At 45.0% G+C, this 25,128-nt stretch overlaps 1 protein-coding gene across 5 annotated transcripts in view; it reads right to left on the bottom strand.

Moving 5' to 3' along the window:
- The window catches only part of GALNT14 (polypeptide N-acetylgalactosaminyltransferase 14), a 224,669-nt gene extending 202,159 nt beyond the window's left edge, over positions 1 to 22,510 (bottom strand). For 2 of the 5 annotated variants that reach the window (XM_030800167.1, XM_004091482.3), the window contains exon 1: positions 21,747 to 22,225. In XM_030800167.1, coding sequence (XP_030656027.1) covers positions 21,747 to 21,875 — 129 coding nt within the window. In that variant the 5' untranslated portion in view covers positions 21,876 to 22,225. Of the gene's footprint in view, positions 1 to 8,984; positions 9,078 to 13,098; positions 13,463 to 21,746 lie in introns of those variants that run through there. The other 3 variants (XM_030800166.1, XM_003262701.4, XM_003262700.3) reach the window with 3 other exon arrangements.
- Positions 22,511 to 25,128: the final 2,618 nt, after the last annotated feature.

Below are 25,128 nucleotides of genomic sequence, written 5' to 3'. Positions count from 1 at the left end.
ATGTCCTGGAAAGAAAGATAACAGTCAGCATAGATGGTATAGTAAGATGTCCAAATTAAAAAGGGAAAGAGAAATTGAAGTAGTAATTGGCCAAACCACCAAAAGTAATAAAATAGAGAAAGATAAAAATAAAATAAATAGTATATATTCAATTATATCTGTTATTTCACTAATTTTTATAAGCTGAACATTCTTATTAAAATACAAACATTATCAGATTGGATTGAAAAATAAAAATATGTATTCAGGTCAACATAGAGCTATACGTAATTTATAAGAAATATTTTATGCCATAAAGAAAGATTAAAAATAGATTGTCAAATGCAAATGAAAACAAAGCAGGACAGACGATATTAACATCAGATAAGGTGAATGTTAAGGCACAATTTATTAAAATATAAATCACTAAGAACAAAACAAAATAGCACTAAAATATTATAAAGCCAAAACTCTTGATAGTAGGAGATTTTGATTAAATTAAAATTATAGTATATGATTCCAGAATTGAACAAACCTAGTAGACCAAAAAATGACATAAACCAAGAAAGACAATGATAAGTTGAATCAAGAATATTTATCTAATACATATGTAGAGAGAGAACTATATAACCATCAAATAAAGAATATTTGGCCAGGCATGGTAGCTCACGCCTAAAATTCCAGCACTTTGGGAGGCCAAGGCAGGCGGATCACCTGAGGTCAGGTGACCAGCCTCACCAACATGGAGAAACCTCATCTCTACTAAAAATACAAAATTAGCCGGGTGTGGGGCGCATGCCTGTAATCCCAGCTACTTAGGAGGCTGAGGCAGAAGAATCACTTGAACCCAGGGGGCAGAGATTACAGAGAGCCAAGATCACGCCATTGCACTCCAGCCTGGGCAACAATAGCGAAAGCTTATCTCAGAAAAAAAAAAAAAAAAAGAATATTCAGGGGCTTTCTTTCATATGTCCAAAAGACACTTTAAATATTGATTATGTAACTGGCCATTAATAAAAACTTAAAAATTTTGAAAAGTAGAGATTTGATAGGGCACATTCTCATCTCATAATTAAAAGTATCAAAAATCCTAAGGATTTTGAAATTGAGAAACATGCTCCTACCTGAGTAGCTCTTCAGACAAATAGAAAATCAAAATTAAAAATATAAATAATCTAGTAAGAACTGAAGAGGAAGCCAGTCAAAATATATGGGACACAGCAAAGGCTGCATGCAAAAGAAATGTACAACCTTACATGCCCTAATTATTTCTAAAACAGAAATATTCAAAAATAGAGAAAATTACTAGCAAGAAAAGTTAAAATTAATGAATAAAAATGAAATGTAATAGGAAGGCACATAAATACAAAAACTGGCTCTTTGAAAACATCTATAAGATGGAGTAGGTTTAAGAAAGGATAAAATATGTATGATTGGAAACGTGAATGGAGATGTGACCATAGGTATAGAATACAGAATTAGAAGAGACTACTATGTGCAACTTTGGTAAAATTTGAAAACCTAAAAGACATGGGTTAATTTACTAACAAAATGGATACTACCCAAACTGACCAAAGAAGAAGTAGAAAATGTGAAAAGACCAGTTACCATATGCAATAGTGGAAGATAGGCTATGCTAACAAGTAGAAGTTCCTGCTTACACAGTAGTCTTGGGTAGGTGTTCTGGACAATAGGGAAGCTTTCTTCCATTCAGTTATTTAGAGGCCAAAGCATCTTACATCATGTGGCCCTGCCATCCCTAGAGTCTTGTCACCTGCATTATCTGGCAGAAGGAGAATATGGCAGATCGTGCATGGGAGGTTTTATATTGTGGCCTATAAATAGAACCCATCATTTCTACTCCATTTTATTGGACCCAAGTTAGTTACATGCTAGTTAAAGCAAGGGAGAATGTGAAATGCAATCTTGCTGTGTGCCCAAACAACGAGACATCAGAATTTGGTGAGTAATTAGAGGTATCATGGCAGAGATAGAGAAGGTGACTAAAGGGCTACCATTGAAGAAGTCAATAGAACTAGATAATTTCACAGCTGAGTTTTATATGATCATTAAAGAATAAATCGGCAAGTTATTTAAACTATTCTCATCTGCTAAAAATTTCCCTAATTCATTTTATCAAAGCAATATACACCTAAATCTAAAACCAAAGTACCAAAAAAAAACTATAAACAAATCCAACTTATGAAAATAGATGTTAAAATTCCAAATAAATGTCAACAAATACAACCCAGTAACATAAATAAAAATAAACTGTAACTAAATAGAGTTTATTCCAGGAATGCAAGGATGATTCAAAACAAGAAAATCAAAATAAATCACTGCATCAATAAAAGAGAAATATGATTCAATCAAAAGATAAAAATCCAAAAAAACTAATAAAAACTCAAAGTAAATCAAGAATAAAATGAAAGTTAAAATGTGATATAGAATATCTAATAAAGGTGAGCAGTAAATAATGAACACCAAAGCCATATGCATCAAAATCAAGAGAGTCCTATACTGCCATGGCATTTAATTTTGAAAGTTCTCATGAATGCAACAAAATAAGACAATAAAATAGTCAAGATAAATCTCAAAAAGGAGAGACAAATTTTACTTATTTTGATAATGATGTGATTTTTATACTTAGGAAATTCAATAGACTAATTGAGAAGTAACTACTGGATTTAAAAAGAAAATTCTGGTAAAAAGTATGATATTGCCATAGTAAAAGACAAAGAGGTCCATAGAAAAGAATGGAGTTCCCAGAACTAGAACCCAATATTTATGGGAAATTATATGACAAAGTGGTCTTTTAGTTAGTGGGGAAGTGATGACTTATTTAATTAATGATGCTGACACAAATGACTATGCATTTTGGAAGAAAATACAGTTGAATCCCTACCTCAAACCTGACATAAAAATAAATCCCAGATGGACCTAAGATTTAAAAGTTTTTTTTAAAAATCATATAAAAGAGGAAATTTGGGATATTCTATGTACAATCTAGGACTTAGTATGATCTTTTTAATCAAGACAGGGCATTCATGAGCTATTTTTTGAAAAGACATATTTGATTATATTTTTCAAAGCCAAAAAGTTATATGGCAATATATACCATAAAGTCAACGGTATTAACAAATTAATCAGAAAAAATTCTGCAACATATATGACCAATAAAGAGCTATCAATAACATGCAAAGAGCTCTTTTAATTGGCAACAAGAAGATAAATGGTACAGTAGAAAAATAGGGAGAGGATATGAATAGACCCTTCATAGAAGGGCAAGATCCTTACATGCAATAAACATATGAGAACATACTTAACCTCTCTGGTAATCAGAGGAATATAAAATTACAATTGGATCCCATTTCATATTCTTTAGGTTGGCAAAATGAAAATGACAACAGTTATACCAAAGAAGATGCTGGGGAAAGAGTACTCTTGTACTTTGCTAATGAAAATGTAGATTGTTTTACAAAGCAATCTTAAAATATACATAATATAAAAATTATAGACTCCTTTTGACTCAGAATTCCCACTCCTCAAAAGTTATACTTTAGAAGCAAAAGCTCTAACATGTAAGAATATGTGTACATAGCCGGGCACGGTGGCTCATGCCTGTAATCCCAGCACTTTGGGAGGCTGAGGCAGGTGGATCACGAGGTCAGGAGATCGAGACCATCCCGGCTAACACGGTGAAACTCCGTCTCTACTAAAAATACAAACAAAATTAGCCGGGCGTGGTGGCAGGTGCCTGTAGTCCCAGCTACTCGGGAGGCTGAGGCAGGAGAATGGCGTGAACCCGGGAGGCGGAGCTTGCAGTGAGCAGAGATTGCGCCACTGCACTCCAGCCTGGGCAACAGTGAGACTCCGTCTCAAAAAAAAAAAAAAAAAAAAAAAAAAGAATATGTGTACATATATTATTTCAGCTGTGTCTGTAGCAACAAGAGATGAGAGATAAGGTGTATACCCTTCAAATGGAAATAGCTGAATAAAATAAGTTATATCCACACTGCAGAATATTATGCAGTCATTAAAAATAATAAGCTAGCTGACCAGTAGGATTTCTAGAATATACACTTAAGTAAAGAGAAGAGGCAAAGTGTATATAATGTGATCAATCTCTCACTCTCCTTTTTAATAACAACCAAAACAGATCTGTAAATGTTTATACATATTTACAAACTGGTTACACAATGCAGAGAGAAAGCTATTGAAGTTCACATATCCAGATTCTTACGTTGCTTATCTCAAAGGGGATGAAGGAGAGGGTGGTGAGTGAAAAGAGAAGATAAATAAGTTGCAGTGAGAAATATCACATAGACAATAGCCTATTTATGTAAATCATCCATTTTGATTTTCTCTCTACAACTTTTTTCAATGTATATATCTTGTTTTAAACAAATTAGTATCCTATCATGAACATATTTTTTTTTTTTAGACAGAGTCTCACTCTGTTGCCCAGACTGGAGTGCAGTGCCACGATCTTGGCTCACTGCAACCTCTGCCTCCTGGGCTCAAGTGATTCTCCTGCCTCAGCCTCCCAAGTAGCTGGGACTACAGGCGTGTGCCACCACACCCAGCTAATTTTTGTATTTTTAGTAGAGACAGGGTTTCACTATGTTGGCCAGGCTGGTCTCAAACTCCTGACCTCCGGTGACCCACCCACCTTGGCTCCCAAAGTGTTGGGATTACAGGCGTGAGCCACCGCGCCCGGCCATGGACACAATTTTGAATCCTCTTTGTTTTAAACTTGGTACATGATGAGTATATTTCCATGTCCACTATGTTGGGACCATTCCTGGTTCAGCTTCCTAAGAGAGCAATTTGGAAAGAGGTGCAGGGGATCAGCACACATCTCAAATTTAACATCTGCAGATCTGCCAGCTTCTGTGCTTGGTACACACAAGAAAGAATTCTTCCAGGCCCTGGTCACACCAGCAGGGATGTCTTCATGGTTCGCTTTCTCCAACCAATGTGCATGGACTCAGAACTGAACTCGGGATGCCCAGCATGCCCGTCCAAGGGCATTCTAAGTGACTTTGGCCATGGCCCTGCCAAGGCTTCATCTGTAAGGAATCTAGACAGGCAAGATGACTTCCCCACAGGTAATTTCTCTAAGAGCAGCTACACAAATTAAAATTGAAAACAGGTGGTCAAGAAAAGCCAGAATCGAGCCTGGTGAGGAATACAGAACATACACAGCGACTCTCATTTAGGCCAGAAGGGTAAGAGAAAGGGAATGCCAAGTTCAAATTTCACTGAATTGCCCCTTTAAGAGCAATGGACATACTATAGACAATTAAAACCCTTAAACCCAAAACATTTACTGAACAAAGTCCCCAATGAGTGGAGTATAATATTCCCAACTGGGGAAATCCGACACACTCTGGTCTTAGAACAAAAATAAGCAAATGGCTTTATTTTTTAACTTTTCCTCAATCTGGCACACTCCTGGTTTCCATTCATCTCTAGTCACTCATGCTGAGTCCTGCCACCTTAGGAAGACCTCCCTGCCCACTGCCGCCCAATAATCTCCCTTTCTCTAAGCTCCCACAGAACCTGCCTCCTGTTCTACAGGAAGATATCCTAGATTCGGTACTGTCCTAGATGGTGTTAGTTGTGTCCCCTCAACTACATCATAACATGGCGTAATGGTGCTAGGATAATGGGATATTTGTTTGCATTTGTTCTAACTTCCATCTACCTCCCACTCCCACCTTGGCCCTGCCCCAACCCCTGACCTCAGCAGATAACCAAGATCCAAATGCTCCCTGGCTTCCAGGAAGATGATATTCCTAAGCCTAAAGCAGAGATACCAGGAAATTGGCCATCTTCTACCATTTACAAAAGCCAGTGTTATTTGAAAGAATAAATAGCCCACAGGGTGAAAAAAAAAGGGCAATGCCTTTGAGGACTAGAGAGAGACGGAATTCCTCCAGCTTGGAAGGAGAATGGGACACAGCCAGTCCTGAGAGTGGTGGGTGTCCCAGAAGGTAGCAGAGCCCAATTAAAATGGCTGTGTGATGCCCCCAGGAAGGCCAGCCGCTGGACACAGGGGGCTCAGGGTACCACAGGAAAGCCACTGGCCCGGGATCAGCAGAACGTGAAGGGCACAGTCAATGATGAAATGGCCGTGATGGTGATACCTGGAAGACTACAAGCTCTTCCCACATTACCTGGCATGGAGGAAGCCTCCAGAATCGCTGCGAAGCCATGAGTAGAAGAGGAATCCCCATCCCCACATGGGGGAATGGGAGCTTGGAATCGCATTTAACTCCAAGAAAATAAGGACAAGTGGCACCGAATGTAGAGCTGGTCTTGTGGAGTATGATTCACACAGGCTTTTCATGAGCAAGCATATCATTTAATGCAGGGCTTCTCAAACTTTAATTGCACACAGATCACCTGGGGATCTTACTAAACGCAGACTTTGAATCAGTAGGTCTGAAATGGACTGAGATTCTGCATTTCTAATGAATTTTAATAAGAGACACTAACCCTTCTGGCCCATGAGCCACACTGAGAAACAAAACATCAGGGGTGTGCAAACATTTTCTATAAATTTTTGTTTTCTATAAAAAATATACGAATTATTTTCTATTTTCATTGTAAAGATCTAAGTTTTGTGGGCCACACAGTCTCCATCACAACTATTCAACTTGGCCATTGTGGCATAAAAGCAACCATAGACAATTCGTAAAGGAATGATTGTTACTGTGCTCCAATAAAACTTTATTGGGCCGGATGCGGTGGCTCACACCTGTAATTAATCCCAGCACTTTGGGAGGCTGAGGTGGGCGGATCATGAGGTCAGGAGATCGAGACCATCCTGGCTAATATGGTGAAACCCTGTCTCTACTAAAAAATACAAAAAATTAGCCTGGCATGGTGGTGGACACCTGTAGTCCCAGCTACTCGAGAGGCTGAGGCAGGAGAATGGCATGAACTCGGGAGGCGGAGCTTGCAGTGAGCCAAGATGGCACCACTGCACTCCAGCCTGGGCAACAGAGTGAGACTCCATCTCAAAAAAAAAAAAAAAAAAAAAAAAAACTTTATTGATGGACCATGGAGTCTGAATTTCATGTATTAATAATTTTCATGTGTCATGAAATATTATTTTTCTTTGGAGATTTTCTCTGATCATTTAAAAATATAAAAACCATTCTTAGCTCACAGGCCATACAAAAACAGTGGAGAAAGTGGGGGCTGCATTTGATCCATAGGCTACCTGGCTTATGGTGCCCAAAAGGTACAGAACCCACGACAGGCATCCTCGACTGACTAAATAAAAGTGGGTTGCTCAGCCTATTTCCTATCCTGACGCTGGCTTTCCCTTCCTGTTATGCTTCCACTAGTGTTATGCTTCTAAAACAGCAGATGCTTTGGGGACAAGTGGATTCCAGCAAATGCTTCTTTCAAAAAAATCACTAAAATGACTTTAAAAGACCTCCCTAAATCCTTCTTCTTCTAATAAGCAGCCCTGTGGAATAACAGGTTCCTATTTTAGTGAAACAGCTTTAAGGATGAGATTAAACTTCAACCACAGTTTTCTGAGCTAACAGAAGAGTGACATGATCAGGAGAGGAAATTCAACCTTGCAGAACAATGCCTGGTAAATTTAAAAGCAATTGTCTCAAACTTTTATCCCCATGTACCCCAGTAAAGATTCTCTTCTTCCCCTTGGCCTCACATTCCACTTTGACTCAAAAGAGAGAAAAGACAGCTATCCATCTTGCAGTTCCTTCCACCATTAAACAGCATCCCCAGAGACACAGTTGTATATTTCCGGTAATACAGCAATACATCTAAGAGGAACACAGTGTTCGGGAATCAGAAGTGGTGAGGGAGGGGCCGGCAGAGAGCCACTGCTACACACTCCACACTCCCTCAGAATTCACCCCCGCTTCCTACACAGGGCTTCTCACACAGCAACATCCCATATGGGTTTGCCGGATGTTTGGACAAATTTGATCCAGTGGCCTGGGGCAGGTGATTTTGCCCACTCTGTCTCCCCATGCTTGACAGGCACTCAAAGGGGGAAACCTTCAAGGAGTTCACCCATCATTCCCACTTGCCAATTGCCCCAGTAGCACTCCTGCCAGGGCTCTAGCATCCTACCTACTGTCTTAGTTCCACCACTTATTCGTGGTGGAGGAACTGCAAAATGGATAGCTGTCTTTTCTCTTTTGAGTCAAAGTGCAAAGCGAGGCTGAGGGGAAGAAGAGAATCTTTACGGGGATACATGGGGATAAACGTTTGACAATAGCATTTAAATTTACCAGGCGTTGTTCTGTAAGGTTGGATTTCCTCCCCGATCATGTCACCCTTGTTGTGTTGGGCAAGATATTGGACCTTTAGGAACCTCAAGTCCCTCACTGGTAAAAATAAAGGTAATCGATACACCCTCCAGAGATAATACTGCAAAGAGAAAATGTTAACAATTAGCATGGTTCAGGCACGTCTTTTGTTTTTGTTTGTTTGTTTTTGAAACAGTCTCCCTCTATTGCCCAGGATGGAGTGCAGTGGCGCAATCTCGGCTCACTGCAACCTCCCAGGCACTGTTTAAAGAGAAAGGCACCGACCTTAAATAACCAGTATGACTGTACTGGTAGCAGTAGCTGAATCTCAGCCTGCCCACCTTGTGGGGTGGTTGTGAGGAATGAATAACTGATACAGATAAAGCCCCCAGCATTTCTTCTAAAAGGCACTCACACTCACCTCTCCCCTGGAAGCCTCTTCTTTCTACATGGACTCCTGGAGAATAACGGAGGCCACAAACCAGGTCTTCTACTAGCACTGAATGCAGGACACTTGACAGTCACTTGAGCCATTTATTGAGAGCATGGCTAGAGCTTCCTGCTGGATGCAACTTCTCTCTCCAGACATCCTGGGGTGCGCCCAGGAGCTCTGGCAGATTATCCTACCCATAGTACCCAGGGTCTGCTTGGGCAGAAAAGCAGCTGGCACCTCACACTGCTGGGGACACACAGTCAACCTACTTATAGGAAGATGCCCTCTTTGGTAGGGAGGAGTGGGTGATACTGAGGCGCCCAAGGGCTCATCCCAGCCACCTTGAAAAACAAGGACCAAACCTGAAAGTGCCACAACAAAGAAGAGCAACATGGTCATTTATTTGGCAATTAATTGCAGCATTTATTTCACAGAGATCTTATCCCTCACAAAGACTCTGTGCCCATAGGAGAGATCTGGATCCAGCCTTGAAAGAGCCCTTATTTCTTCCCTGAGAAAAGAGACTACACTTCACCAAGGCCCTTACACATGGCGCTCAATGCATATCAGCTTTCTCACCCCATTCTTCAGGAGAATGGAAGGAAAAAAGAATACTTTAATTGTGGCTCAATGTTTATTGACCCACAAATATGCTCAGTATGACTGGGGAAAATGGGAAGTCTTGGCACAGAAAGAAAAGAAATGCACATTATAAAAAGGACTAAATGAAAAACGTAGAAAATATCATAAGTGCAACTTATTTATGGTTAATAGCAGGTATTTCTTTTTGCAGCTAATAATCTAATTAGCAGTCAATCCAATACATCCTTTATTATCAGCTGATCCATAATTACTGCTCCATGCTGAGTATTTTCCCAGCACATGATAGCTTTCAACTCCTCAGCACAAACAACCAAATAATTGGTGTTGTTATGCTAAATACAGGATGATTCCTCTCTGAGGGGTGATGCTGCAGTTTTTAGCCATCCACGATGGCCTTTGTATTTTCAGCATCTGTTGGTTAATTCCTCAGTGTCCTCTCTTTAATCAGTCTTGAGGTATTCCTAAAACACCTTAACACTCTCAAAAATGTGATACTTTGGAGACTTCCTTTTTTAAAGTTTAACCCTAGGACCAGACACATTCCCAGTCATCTGTGGTGGGACAGCATTCATAAGGGGATGTCAGATAGTGGTGAAAGCACAAAATATTTCTCTGAAAATATTGTAAAGTTTTCTCTTTAAACATTGTTTTAAAATGACTCATCCTGAAAGAGATAGCTTCTGATGTAAGACTATTTCATCCAACAATTTCTGATCTAAACTGTTCACTCTGGGAAGCACAGTGAACCCAGGCTTTAAAGGCAAATTGCAAAGGGAAAAATATATTCAAATCCTCCCTTTCACAGACTCAACATGGCTGTGAGGGGAGGGAAGGAAGCTTGGGGTGAGCATATGGAAGTGGAAAGAGGGTGGGTGCTCTGGAGGCAGACAGACCCGGTTTGGAATCTAGATCCCTGGCTTGCTTATAAACAGCATGATCCTGGATATGTCACAAAACTTCCCTAAGCCTTGGTGTTCATCACATGAAAAACCAAGCTAAGAATGCCGGCCGTGCAGGGTTGTTAAAAAGAATAGATGACTAACTCAGAAAGCACCCACACTTACTACAGGCTCAGATTGTTAGTTCTCTGCCTGTTCTTCTGGATGCAGAAACAAGAAGCTAGTGTTCTACAAGCCAGTAGCTCACATCACACAATTAAACTCTCTGCAATCACACCTTCACCTCTTACCTATAACTCTAGGTAGATTTCATCCCAGATGTACCATGGGGCTACTATACCAGCCAAAGTCCTACTCACAGTTCCCATTGTCCTGAATGCCCCTCCACTCTACGACCCGTCATCTTCCTATGATCCAGCACATACTTTGGTTAGCTAGTGCTTATGCCATAGCAGTTGCTAAATGTCTCTCTGTCTATAAAAGGGAGTAAGACGTGGGTAACTTTCAAACCAAGACCTTTTCCAAAGACTTATTTGGGAAACAGAAACCAGTGTCTATAGAAAGAATGGAAACTGCTGGGCTCTGACCCTAAATGAGGTGCTAAAACTTGGAGTCAGGAGCCACACACTCAGTTCAGATCTTTCTTTTTAACTTTTTATTGAAGTAGAATGCACAAAGAGAAAAGAACATGTACTCAAGGAATTTCACAAGGTGAACGCACCTGTGTAAACAACCCCCCAATCAAGAAACTGAACAGTGCCAGTGCCCCAAAATGTCCTGTCCCCATCCAGTCAGTAACCCCAATCCAGGTAACCATGAACTGACTTACAATACCAGAGATGAATTTCGCCTGTTCTTATACTTTATATAAATGCAATCACACAGCCTGTGGGTCAAATCTGGCCTGCCACCTGTCCTAGTACATCCTACAAACTAAGAATGGATTTTATATTTATAAATCTTTCAAAATAATACCAAAAGAAGAATACTTCATGAGATGTGAAAAATATATGAAATTCAAATATCTGCTTCCATAAATAAAGTTTTATTGGAACACAGTGACACTAATTCATTTACATATTGTATTTCAAACTACAACTGCAGAGTCGAATAGTCACACCAGAGACCATATAACCTAAAGACAAAACAAAACAAAAATACTTACTGACCCTTGACAGAAAAAGTTTGCCTACTCTAATTCAAGTGCATGACATTCCCTAAAATATATAGCATTTCTGTTGGGTTTATATGTAGGAGTTGAATTGCAGGGTCATAGATGTACACATATGTTTAGCTTTAGTAGACACTGCCAAGAAGTTTACCAAAATATACACTCAATTTTAGGAGAAAAGCTAAAATCTGGAGCAGAAACCATAATTTCAGTTTTAAGACAAGCAGGGAGAATTATAGAGAGTTGATCTGAGCAAATGATTAGAAAACCATCAGGGCTTCCAAGTGGAGAGAGAAAATATCAGGGTCATCTAGGTTTACATTTCTTTTCATTCTTATTCCACACATAGTTTTTAAAAATGCAGTGTCCTTTAACGTTGCCATGCTCAGGGGAAAAGGACAAGAGTAAAAAACTCATGTTTCTGCTTGGGATCTTAGAGCACAGCACCAACGTTATTGTTTAGGCCATGTCACAAAAACACCACCATGGGCCCAGGAGCTTACTGGAACTGCAAACAAAATATCCAGGAAGACATCAGCAGCCTCCTGATCTTATGCTTTCCTAAGTTTAACCATATACGTGGGCAGAGACTACATAACTCAAACCCAACCTCCAAATCCTCCACAGAGAGTCTGGTCCCTGTACTGGGTAGAACCAGCAGGTCACCAACCAGACAGAACTGAGGAGTCGCCCATCAGTTTTCAAGGCTAACCAGCAAAACATGGCAGGGTGTGCCCACCACATTAGAGGCATGGGCAGGACACCCCGGCATTAGAGATGCAGGCAGGGCACCCTCTACATTAAGGTGACATTGGGTATCTTCTAAAGTCACTTCCTGGAGTCATTTCCCCAGGCACCTGTCTTGCATTTCAAATAGGATATGTTAGGTTCTTTCAAATGACATTTTCCCTCTTGGAAGGGAATTGCTTCCGATGGTTTAAGGACCACATTCATCAAGAAAGGGACTCAAACAGTTTGTGTCTTAACTCCACAACCCTGCTGATTTCTAACTTGGAGCAGCCTAGGAATGAACAGTACAGCCTCCTGTCCTGCCAGCAAACCCTGCAGGCCCAGGAGGGAGGTGGTAGCAAGGCAGCGTGGGCTCCTGGCTAAGGCCAGAGTCAGTACCTGATGGTGGGACTTGTGGGGAGGGGGAAGGGCGAAGAGCCTCTCTCCACTTCTCACACCACCAAGTCTGCCATTACAGTCCCAGCTCTTCCCACTTCAGAAAGCTGTGGTCCTGTGGACCTGCCTGACTGGCCCAAGCATGGGTTAAACTTGGCCTTTCCTAGAAGAAAACCCAAAGTCCTCCAGACCCTCTGGTGGCCTTCCAGAGACAAGCTCTGTATTTCCCTTAATCCCTTTTCCAGTTCCCTTCTGTAAGTTAAAAAATAAAATTGAAAAAAAAACAAAAACAAAAACAAAAAGCAATGCAGGTGTTTCAGCAGAAGGAGGGCATCTCTTCTCAGGAAGTGCACTAGCTTTTTGTCCATATGAAAACAAACATATAACATACACATATATATTTCATTTTCCCTGGCAAAGGAATCTCACCTGAAGTTGAGCATGGCTCCAACAGAAACAGCATGTGCCTGACAGTCAAAAGAGCGAGTTGAAGCCCACTTGCTGGTTAGGCTAGCTTGCCCAAGTCCCTACCCCGCTATCACCTCAGATTCATCACACTTCAGAAAACGAGAAAAATAATAACACCTCACAAGGTCACAGTAAGGATCAAATGAGGCAATTGTGGATATAAATGCTTTGTAAACTGTAAAACATCACACCAAGTGGTGGAGAAAGAAGCTACCTCTTATCATCTTTTCCTGATTCACCCTTTAATTAGTAAAGTCTTTCAGCTAGTTCCTCTTCTGATAAAGACCACCTGCCCACCATAAGGACATTAGTCAATTCAGCACCCAGCTGGCAGCCATCAATTGGCCATCTATTAATAGCCAATTATCTGTGTGCCTTAATTAATCCACAGACCACATGGCCTGATCTCCCTGAGATCCTAGGAAACAATGAGCCTGAAATACAGGCACCAGCTAATTTTTCAATGGCCATCAAGGAATCTGGCATCTATTATGCCTGCATGTTGCAGCTGCGAGAGATGGGCACATAAATATTGATTGGACCAGTCTCTATGGCTGGGAGTTGGGGGGTGGAAGGGACATGAATGATTACTGTTCTCTGAGGAATAAGAGAAGCTACATAAATCTTCAGCCCAGACAACTAAGGAAGAAAATCCTTATTTCCAAACCATAGTGCAAACAAAGAAAAGAGACAGTTAACCTGTTTGGAGAGAGCTTGGCAAGAGAGAGTGGTCCTACTAGTTCTGTAGATGTTTCAGGCTCCCTCCTTGCCTAGTATGCATGCAGATCGGGTTGCAAGAGCAGGATCATTAGGAAGAAGACAGCCGGGGTGGTTGTTCTCTTCATCTGGGCATTCAAATCCCAGGGCAGGGACATGTGAGTGTGCCCTGCTCTCCTGCATTTCCTTGAAAGATCTCTGTAGTGCTTACAGTTAAGAAGACAAGTGACATGAGGAGAATTTAATTATTTTTTAAGTGCCTCATCTTGTCTCCAGGAAATGGCATGCAGAAGAGGCTTTGTACTTGAAACCAGCATTGTCCGGGATGCAGGGGATCAGATGGCTCTGTATTCCCAGAGATAAGAGCTCCTGCGGATAGAAGGGCCAGAGTGGCAACCACTTCCCTTCAGGAAAGAACTAGCTTTGTGTCCAGAGCGGTGCTCTCAGAGGTGGCTGCTCCTGACCTTGGGGCCTGCAGGGTAATGTTGAGCTCCTACAGAGCAGAGGGCAGAGGGCCGGCCACCACTGGAGCCCCTGTCCCAGGACCCTGGGGCTGTATAGCCAAGCTGGCTTTTCAGGGGACAGAAGAAGAATGTGAAGGGGAGGATGGAGCATGGACAGAACAGCAGGAGGAAAGAGGATGCCCTGGGTGGCACACACCTCCCACACCACAGAGATGTCCCCTTCTCTGTCCCTCTGTGAGCCTCTAGCGCTCATTAGGCCCTGGGATGGCAGCAGCCACTGCCAAATGCAAAGACTGTCACCCCAGAAGGTCACATCAGGCCATTTATTCTGAAACACCAAAATACCAGAGCCAGCACATTGCAGGAGCTCCTGCAGAATTCCCCAGGGTACCTCTGTGTGCGTGTGCCTGTGTGTGTATATGTGTGTGTTCATGTTCTTCAGTATCCCAAAGGGGTTCTTTCTTAATCAGCTCAACATCTGAGGACTGAGACTGATTTATTTTTTGGTTAATCTAGCATTCTGGTAAAATAATTAAAAGATAAGTAATAGACACAGAGTATCTGTGGTATAATTATTTATAGCCATAAGTTCTCACTTCAGAGTTATTCATAACTAACCTGAAAAGACTCAGACTGCTGGCAAGCAAGTGGGGGTCAGACAGTTCTAGAGTGAGCTGCTCCCATGTCACAGTCAAGGAGACTGAGCCAGGAAGAGAGGAATCTCAGTCACCCCTGGCGCTGCCAGTGGCCGCACCGGCTGCCATGTCTATCAGGAAACTCAGAGAGTAAAATATACTTGATCTTGACATGATGGGAGCTAGAGAAGGTGGGACTCTCTCTTTCTCCTGCCGCTTGCATGCAGCATGAATCTCTGAGGACCCTGTGAGGAAAAAGGCTCACACCCAGCCCAGGATAAATGCAGGCAAGTGGCAGGGGTCTGCAGCCAGTGGTAGAGGGCATGGGCACATCCAGACTCACTTCCCGAAACAGATGGCGAGTCTATGATTCTGGGTCTCTGGGGTGGAATGTTCAAAAGTCATGGCAGGGTTCACAGACTCCCCCAGGAGAGGAGCTGGGGATCTGGCCCTGCTTTCTAATTCAGATTATTTTCCAAAAAATGCATTGGGGACTTTGGGATGCTATAGAAGAGTGACAAAACTGCAAACATTAGAAATGAAACAAGGGCTCAAGCATGAAGGTCTTCAAAAATTGGTTCCTGGGTGTCTGACAACGGATAAGACCAATTTAGAAAGTTGGGATGGGGAGGCATGGTGAAGTATGTAGGCACAGGAGGTAAAATCAGATGGCATGAAAACCAGGCTGTGCAGGAATCCTGGGCTTCAGGCGTCAGCCCACGGCAGCCTTATTCTGTCCCTGTTCAGTTTATAAATGACCTCTGATGAGTGGAAATTAGCACTTTTAAATGATACAACCAGATGGGCAGCCCTGAAAAAGGTTAGTCTCTGGACAGACTGGGGAGGCTTGTGACAGGGCCATTAATGGATCTTCCGTTCCTGCTTTGCCCCTCTGTCTTCTCTGATTTGAGTAGGTATCATTCTGTGCCTCTGGGGAAGTTTGAGAGAGGAATTCCTGGTATTTCTTTCCAAAAACAGCAGGTCACTTTGGGAAACAAAGGTTAGGGAGAGATAGAGCTCCCCAGCCTGACTAAAAGAGATTCCATCTGCAGGTGCCTGGGACAGGGCCTCCTGCAGGGACCTGGGGGAGAGAGTGGGCTAGGAAAGTGAAAAGGAGCTGGGACACGGCACATCTGCCACTGACTCAGCACTGACAACCAGAGGCCTGGACTCTGCACAAGCTCCTGGGCCTTGGGACAACCCAGAATCCAGAACAAGGCCAAAAATGACCCAGGGTGAATTTCTCACCAGACCCATGAGATAGAGGCTCAGTGTTTTTGTTTTTGTTTTTGTTTTAGGAAAAGCTTCTTGACATCTAGAAAGTGACCATATATGATTTCTTGACTACCTGGGATTCCAACCTGCCATTTGCATATTTCTCAGTCACTCACAAGAGCCTCTGCAGGAGCCGGCTGTGTACCACCACCCAGACGCCTGCTCCAGGGAACTGCCTTAGAATGGAAAAGAAGCACAGCACCTTGTACAGGCACCTGCACAGCAACTGAAAGGACGAGCACACATCTCATCACGGGCTACTTCTGGTCATGCCAGAGTCACACTGAAACTGCCTTTGCAAAAATTACAACAATGAGAAAATTAGGACAGCGAAAGACGCTGAACTAACCGAATCTTGCTTCTAACTTCCAAGCTGTCTTAGTCAATCCTGGGTGTAGGCTGCACTAACTTTGGGAAGAACCTTGAAACAAAAATGAAAAGATCCCTTTGCCAAAATAAACCCCCTGGGGGCCAGACTGCCTTTGTAGGACTAACAAATTAGCCACAAGATTAGAAATGATGGTTTAGGAGTCATGCAGCTGGAGGCCACAAAATTCTAAACCTCCCCAGTTGCTCCTAGGGATAACATGACTATTGTGAAACCTAAGATTGGCGCTTGAGATATTTTTCAGATCCTATACTGGGTGGATCAGCTAGTGCCACCCAGATTGATAAACTGGCCCATCTGGTCTTGTGGCCCCCACCCAGGAACTGACTCAGAGGAAGAGGACAGCTTCGACTCCCCATGATCTTATCTCCAACCCTACCAATCAATACTTCCCACTCCCTGGCCCCATACCCGCAAAATTATCCTTTAAAAAAACCCAGTCTCTGAATTTTTGGGGAGACTGATTTGAGTAATAATAAAACTCCAGTCTTCCATTCAGCCGCTCTGCGTGAATTAAACTCTTTATTGCAATTCCCCTGTCTTGATACATTGGCTCTGTCTAGGAAGCAGGCAACAAGAACCCGTTGGACGGTTACAAAATTCCCTGGACAGAGTCCAATATGCACATACCGAGCATGAGTAGATTAATAGGGTCTCTCTCTAAAATTCATGACTTTTTTTAATGAGATAAATTATCTACTAAATGAGGAATAAAATAGCAATGTCATATACTTAAGGCATTGGTGGGATGCAAATGTTACAGAAAGACAAGCTATTTTCTAATGGTGTTTGTTATATTTCTAGTACAGCACCAACACACTTACATGGGCCAGAGGCATTTTATTCAAAGCCTTTACATTTCCAATACCTTCCTCGAAAATTACCCTCAGGCCTACAATTCTTTTGCTTTTACTAAGCCCTAAGCACCTGGACTATATTTAGTTTCTTGGAAAAAAGAGACAAATTTGCTGATATTTTTAAAATTTTAGTCAGTTATTGTATGATTCTCCAAATGGCAAACAAATGATAGGAAGAGAAGAAATTAAAACATTTTTCAGCTACTTTTAAGTGACATAGTATTTACCATTCAAATACAGTCTGAATTAAAACATTGAATTTGTTACATGATTTTTCAGTTAGAAATTAGAGCTTTGCTGGATAATTGGGGGGGGGAGGCAGTAAAAGAATGAAATTAACATTAAAAAGTCAAATTTAAAGAACTCTTTACTTGAGCTATTAATAGAAAGAACCAGCCCTTCTTGAAACTAAGAAAAAAGTCTAATAAATTTCCTTAAACCAGGAGTGTAGCATGCCTTCTTCACTTCACTTGCACTGGGGCCCAGCAACCAGAGATTTCATTTCATCCCGCCCACTTTGGAGATCCTGTCACTAGGTGAGTGGAGACATTTCCTAAGACCATGAGGAAAAGAGAACAAGGGCCTGATGGCCCAGAACCAGAACCTGCCTCTCCGAAGGCAATCTGCTCCACAGAATCTAAGGATCGGGTGGTTCCCCAGGCCAGGAGCCCTTAATACAGATCTCTCCAATCTCTACACCTTTCCCAACTTCTCTGAATACATTCAAAGGAAGGGAGCCCACTCCTCTTGCTTTGGAAGAAAAGCTGACTCCCTCACCCATGCTGGGAAGATGCCTAGAGGCCTGCGCAGGAAGAAAACCTTGCCAAGGCTTCAGCATGTCCAAGGCAAAGAGCTGTCCCCATGATCATATGCTAGGAAAACCTAGAGCACGGAACTCACTCAAAAACCAATTTTTTTTCCCTATGATAGATAGAAGTCTCATCTGAATTCCTACTGTTGAAGAAACAATCTCTGCCCTAGCAAATGACCTCCTAAACCAACGCCTCTGCAACCACCCATCACAGGGACTCTCCTCATCAGGGTGTGCTCCGTCCAGTGAGGGGAGCCTCCTGTGCCCCACATGGTGCCTTCCAAGGGCAGGGGTGACGTCCCTCCGCACTAGCTCCTGCCTTAGCACCTCTCTTACACAAACCCCCTGGGAGCTCTCCAAGGGTGAGGATCTAGGGATGAGCCACGGGAGCTCCGGGAAGTGGGTGGGGAATTCCTGCTGTCAATTCAGGCAGTCTCTGGGTTTAATGGCATGGAAAAAGCAAGCAGTGGGCAGTTTCAGGAGGGATCCCATTCCATTCTTGTCCTGATGCTGCCACTCGGACAGCTTGGTTAGCTTGGGCCAAATTTTTCACCTCCTTAATGTCATCTGCATAAAAGTACTATCTTGTCTCCCTTGTGCAATTGTGAGTATTAAATGAACTAATATATGTAAATGGAGTCTGTGAATTTGTAAAGCACTATAGAAATGCTGGTGGCTGTTATTTAATATGCACGCATAGGCTCACATGGGTTAGGTCCATGAGCACACTCAAGAAGAAAATCATTTGACCATATTTACATGGAGCCAACCAAACCACAATCAACAGACTTGGTATTCTTCATCTAGCTCCCAAATGCCACCCATCAATAGGCTGCTTCAGAATCACATGCAGCCCTGGTAAAAACAGCAATTCTAGAACCTTCTCCCAAACTCACAGAGTCATAATCTCTGTAGTAAGCCCAAAAATCTGCATGTTAATGGAGCTCTCCAGGTGATTCTGACATGCAGCCAGGCTTTGGTACCACTGTGCTCCTTTGGACATGTCATACAAATTTCCTGTCTATATCAGCCACAGGGCATAAAACTGTTGTGGCGTTACCTAAGGAGTCTCTGTCTTTCTTCCTCTCTTCTCAAGTACATACACACTAAGATACAGAGTGACATACATACAAGGGAAAAACAAGAAGGAGAAAAATACTAACAAAAAAAAAGAAGACACCTAATAGTAAGAGGTGTCAGGATTTTCTAAGTCTATAAAAATTCATGGTTATAGAAGGATACAGAAAATGAGGAAAAGAAGGAATAAGATGTTAAGACAAAAAGCAACTGGTTCAAAACTAGAAAACCTCTTTTGTGACTACACAGTACGATGTCCTGACTTCTGCTACTAAACCACTCCCCACCTCAAAGTACCACTCATTTGTTGGTAATTCTGCCTCATCCAGGAACTGCCTCATCCCCACCCCCATGCCAAAGGACAGGGACACAGCGTGCTCATCATAGCAGCCCCCAAACCCAGCACAGAGCCTGGCATACAGCTGCCTGTGATAAATGTGTGCTGAGCACACGCCAGGATAAGAAGAGGCAGGAGAGGAGGAGGGACAAACAGTGCACAAAGAAGGAAACAGGTCTCTTGTCCCAGATCCCTGGTGTAAACTAAGAATAAGCAAGCTTAAGGTAATGAGGGTCGAAGCAAAACAGAGAAAGTTCATGTCCCTGCAGGCATCATTAACTACATCACAGGGAGCAGAACCACCTAGGGAAAAAGAAGAAAAGCTCTCCAGATCTATGGGCAGGGGCTGAGTGAGAAAAGTGATCTGGTGCTATTAAAGGCGGTTTGAAGTCATCAATCTGGCCTCACCACCTCACTGCCTGACCCTTTCCAAGGGTCCTCCTCACACCCACAAGATCCTACCCCACCCAGCCCCTACACACCTCCCTAGACTTTATCCCTCCAACCTCCACACACTTTGTGCTCAAATTATGCCAAACTCACACAACGTGCTGTGTCATTCCTCTGAGCCGGTTTTGTGCAGTTAACCTCTACCTGGAATGCCCTTTCTACCTACTGACAAACCTGTTTATCCTTCTCAGCTCAACCCTGTTATGTCCTCCTCCTCCAGGGAGCCCTCAGGCTCCCATGACACCCAGTGCACTGAACCATCTTAGCCCTATGCATACCTCACATCCTGGTCCAATGATGAGTGAACTCCTTTCCCCCCAGAGAGTAAATTCTATCTCTCTCTACCCATAGCACCTAACGCACTGCCTGAGCACACAATAGATGCTAAATAAATGCTTGTTGAAATCAACAAAGCATTGGCAAGATTCCAGAACATAAGTGCTAGAAGACTTGGTTAAAAAGGGGAAACCGAGAGGCAACTTGATATACCGGAAACCCTGCGCGTGGAGGCTGGAGTTCAAACCAGTAGAACGACTTGAGGTAAGTGACTTAAAGACCCTGAACCTGTGTTTCTGATCTATGAAACAAGCATATTACCACCCAACTCCTCCAACTACTTATGAGAAAAGCACCTACTATGCACCTGGCACACAGTAGGCCCTCTGTACTGTACTGAACTGGTGAGACGCCACCTCCCGCCCACATCTTCCTGTTTTTCAGTCTCCCATTTCCGACCATAAGCTCCTCCAAGGCTTTTGCCCAGGCCCCTAGATGACTGTTCTGGACCCAGTTTATAAAGATTGCCTGGCTGGCCAGGAAATCCCCTAGAGGCCTCCTTCGGTGTCCCCGGGCCAAATCTGTGAAGAGAAAACGAAAGGCTCCCATGTCACGAAAAACTATGATCAAATAAATTATTATGCCTTTTCTCCTATTGATCTGCCTTTTGTCAACTGATTTTCAGTGAACCTTAGGAGAGCCACGGGGAAGTTTTCCGTTTGCCCCTACAGGGCTCTGAATCTGAAGGTAAGAGTGAGCCTATAGGGAGAACCTTCTGGCTCCCTCACAGGAACTGACTGGGCAGGAGTTGGAAAAGCCACTTGGATTCCCATTTCCGCAACTCCCCGCCAATACCAAGGCGTCTGTTTTCACAGGCTCTTTCGTGGTGTTCTGGGCACATTCAACTTCCAGTGCAGCTGAGAGGGTCGGGAACAGTTAAGAGAACAGGAGTGGCAGCCGCCCGGGAGGCTGCAAGGCGCTCGCCCGCAACGCACAGGCGCGCGCGGCGCACCCGGCCTCCGGCCTCCCCAGGTCGGGCCTGGCAGCTGCGGGAAGGAGGTCAGCGCAGCCGCCACACTTCGCCCGGGCGCTGGCACCGGCCGGCCGTGCCGCCCGACCCGACCGCCGGCGACTCTCTGGCAGCGCCCGGAGACCGCCAGCCCCTGGGCCGCCCGGCCGCAGCGCTCCCTCCGCCCCGGGACCCTCGCGCGCAGCTCAAGTTGGGAGCCCCGCTCCGCAGGCGAGCGCGCGCCCACCACCCACACCGACTGCCACTTACGCACACCGCGGGTCCGGAGATGCCCCCGAGCGTTTTAAAATCCAGAAACATCACATGGTAGCCACATGCGGCGGCTGTTACCTGCTCGCAGCACCCAGACCCTCCCCCTGGTTTCCCCGGAGCTAGCAAACCCGGCACGCGGGCTGCGCGCCCTCCCGCAAGCCACTGCTCCGCGCCAGCGCGCCGACAAGCCGCCTACCTTAGGGGTCTGCACTTCAGGTCCCGTCGGCACCTCCAACTTCCTCTTGGTTACCCAGAAGAACAGCAGCACCGTGATCCAGAGCACCCCGAAGACTGGCAGAACCAGCCGACGAGTCAGGCGCCGCATGGTCCCTTTTGCCGCTTACTCTCCGCGGCGCTACGTCCCTGGGGCACCCCCCAGCGGTCAGGGTTGGAGGGGCAGGAGTCCTGGCGAGCGCCTCGCTCTGGGGAGCTCTAGACCAAGGATCCGGATGGAGGGGCGGCAGGATCCTGCAAGGCGCCCTTCCCCTTCGAAAAGAAGCAAGCCTGGGTGGGGGGCGCAGGGCGACCCGAAACGTGGCAGGGAAGGACCGAGGGCAGCCAAGCTGGACGCCCCCTCCAGCGGGAGAAGCGCGGTGGCTGCCGAGATGTTCCCCACGCCGCCACCGCGGCTGCCGCCGCTGCCGCCGCCTTGCCCGCTGCCGCCGATAGGGAAACTGACTCGAGCAGCGAGAGGGAGGAATCCGAGGCTGTGCCAAGCACCCTGGGAGGAGCACGAGGGCGGAGGGAGTGAGCGGGGAGGGCGGGCCCCACAGACAGGCCGACTCAGAGCTAGCCCAGGTGGGAGAGAGCTGGGCTCGAGAGGGGGCGCTACCGCCGCCCGCCGACCGAAGCGCTCGGTGCTGTTGCGGGGCCGCCCGCGCCGAGTCCTGGGCGCAGCTCCCAGACCATCGTGGGTTGGGGCAAGGCGGGGCGGGGCGGGAGCAGTGCACTGGGGATGCCCGCCACCCCCAGCTGCCAGCTGGGACCCAAGGGCCGGCCCGCGCCAGGCGGCGCTGTGCCTGGGAGGACTTTCCCGCTCATCGCGGGGGCTGCACGTGGCGCTCAAGCCGGGATCCCACCCTCAATGTGCTCGTCCTACCACAGCCAGCGCTGGGATTCCAGGGCGCCGGCAGGGCTGCTGCCCCAATCCCGCGGTTCACTTGCCTGGCCACTGAGGGCCAAGGCCGCGTTCAGCCAACTCTCCAGGGTGTTTCTGTGCCTGCCTGCAGGTGCCTGGTAACTTTTTCTGCTTAATGGAAGGAAAGCTGAGCTGGTCTAAATTTAACTTTAAAGATACCCTTTAAAAAATTAAGGCGCAATTATCTCCCATAAAGGTTTTCTCTCCCTGTAAGCATCAGGGCTTTGTGCTTGCAAGAAAAGAAGTCCAAAGTTGGAGCAACCACTTGGGATTCTTGGAAAGTGACCATGGGCAGGAGGATACTGGGTGCAGAGGGTGATCTTTCAAAAGCGCCTTTTCCCAAGGGACTTTGGGAATTGCATCCCCCTCCCACTTGCAGATTAAAACCGCCTGGATCTAGAAACAAAGGAAATTCTGACTCCAATTCCCATGTAGGCTCAAGTAGGCTGGAATCACGGCCAGATCACTGACCAGAGAGTACTGACCTAGCTGTCACACTCACTGTGTGAGTCTTGGGTAAGTCATTTACCTTCTCCCAGCCTTCGATTCCTCATCTGTAAAATGGAGGGAAAATACCTCTTCTGACAAGCAAATGAGTAGTGGTGAAAACTGAATGCAAGGTGCTGGTGTTATCTGAGCACTCAAAGTGGGGAAACCTTGCTCTGTCTGGGGAGCAGAGGCAGCGGGAACCATGCCATTTTTGTTGGAGGGTTGCTTGCTTCATTGAGTTTCTTGGGGAGGTGAGAATGATGCACCCACTGTGGCAGCCACCATCCTCCCTGCCCCTCTCTCCCCATAGAGCTGAGTGTAGGGCAAGCGCCCATACCTCCGCGCAGGTGAGACAGCTGTAAATCAGGGCTCTGGAATTCCTTCTTCAATAAGATGTCTCCCCAAAGACATGTACTGAGAAATGGAGGCGTCTACTCAAAGCCCCCTGTTTTTGGTACCTTATCTTTCAGCCACAGGGAAGTCCTGCCTCGACCTCAGAGAGTTCTTGACTGGACTGTAGATAAGAAGTTTGGGGTTGGGAACCGCAGTTGAAATTAAACAGCCCAGAAAAGGTGAGCAGTGTTGCCAGCCCTTTCAAGATTTACCTGCGTTCTAAGACCATCACACAGAACCCCAGGGTTGATCTAGCATTTGCGTTTATCAGAACTCTGCACACTGAAAGGTGGGAGTAGGCTCCCCAGCCAATGCTTTGTCCCAGCAAAGGCCCAGGTAGATGACCATCATGGGAGGGTTAGGGGGAGCAGCAAGATAACTCACCTCTGCAGCATCCCAAGCACCTTGGACCTCTTTCAGGAGCCTCACCCTGGACCTGCAGGTTCAGGCCTGCAAAGCGTTCTGCTGCAGGCTCTGCAGGGGACCCCCAGGCAAGCTGCTGAGCTGCTGTTGGCTCCAGGCAGAAGCTGCAGCACAGGAGTCCATTGCTCAGCGCTTTGTAATGCTGCTTCTGAGTAACAGATGGCAGACAGTTACACAAGAACACCGCCAAGCTTTTGAGATGGTACGGCACCACCACACTGCTCACCACACTGCTGAGATGCTGAGGTGCCTCATTCTGACTGTTTGGCATATTGGGGAAACTGAGACCCTGGGGTGAAGGCAGCTCCATGCAGGGACTGCAATGTCTCGGAGAGTGGGAATTTCCTTCCAGGAATGATTTTCTTCTCAAATCATTATTTTGTCCTCTACCCAAGTGAGGAAGATTTCCTGGGCCTATGGAAGCTGTCAAGGGAATCCAGTTTTGCTAGGTGTCATTAGCTGATCCATCCAGAGATCATATCAGTTTGGGTTGTCAAACCAGTAAACGTCATTAGGACTGAAGTAGATTTCAAGTGGGACTTCAAACATCTGGAAGTGAAGTGAGTGTCCATGCGGGGCCTAGTTCTGTAGGTCTCTCCAGGGACCCAGTCTATCCAGGGGTCCCCCATGCTCAGGAATATATTTGAAACTCTTTAATAACCAGCTTTAAGCCTGGGCAATATAGCGAGAGCTTGTCTCTAAACAACAACAACAACAAAAAAATAGCCAGGCGAAGTGGCAGGTGACTCTAGTCCCAGCCACTTGGGAGGCTAAGACAGGAGGATTACTTGAGCCCAGGATTTCGAGGCTGCAGTGAGCTATGATCACACCACTGCACTCCAGCCTGGGTGATGGAGCAAGACCCTGTCTCAAAAAATGAATAAATAAAATAATAAGCTTAAGTAATGCAGAGTATGGTTGATCCCAGCGGGGGATTAGCTATCATTGGCGATTAATCCAAGTTACTTTTTTCTTATCACAGCCAATATGGGGAGGAAAAGCTCCTAGCAAAAGATTTAACATGGCAGGAAATGAAAAAAATAAACACACTCTGAACTAGGACTCTCCTGGTGCCCTAAAACAGATCTACCTCCTCAGTCTTGATATTGTTGAGCCAAGCTCCTCATTTCTCTGG

This window comes from Nomascus leucogenys, chromosome 19 (genome assembly GCF_006542625.1).
Source record: "Nomascus leucogenys isolate Asia chromosome 19, Asia_NLE_v1, whole genome shotgun sequence".
NCBI lineage: Eukaryota > Metazoa > Chordata > Mammalia > Primates > Hylobatidae > Nomascus > Nomascus leucogenys.
Note: the sequence above shows the minus strand (reverse complement) of the source record. Positions and strands in the feature narration are given on the sequence as shown.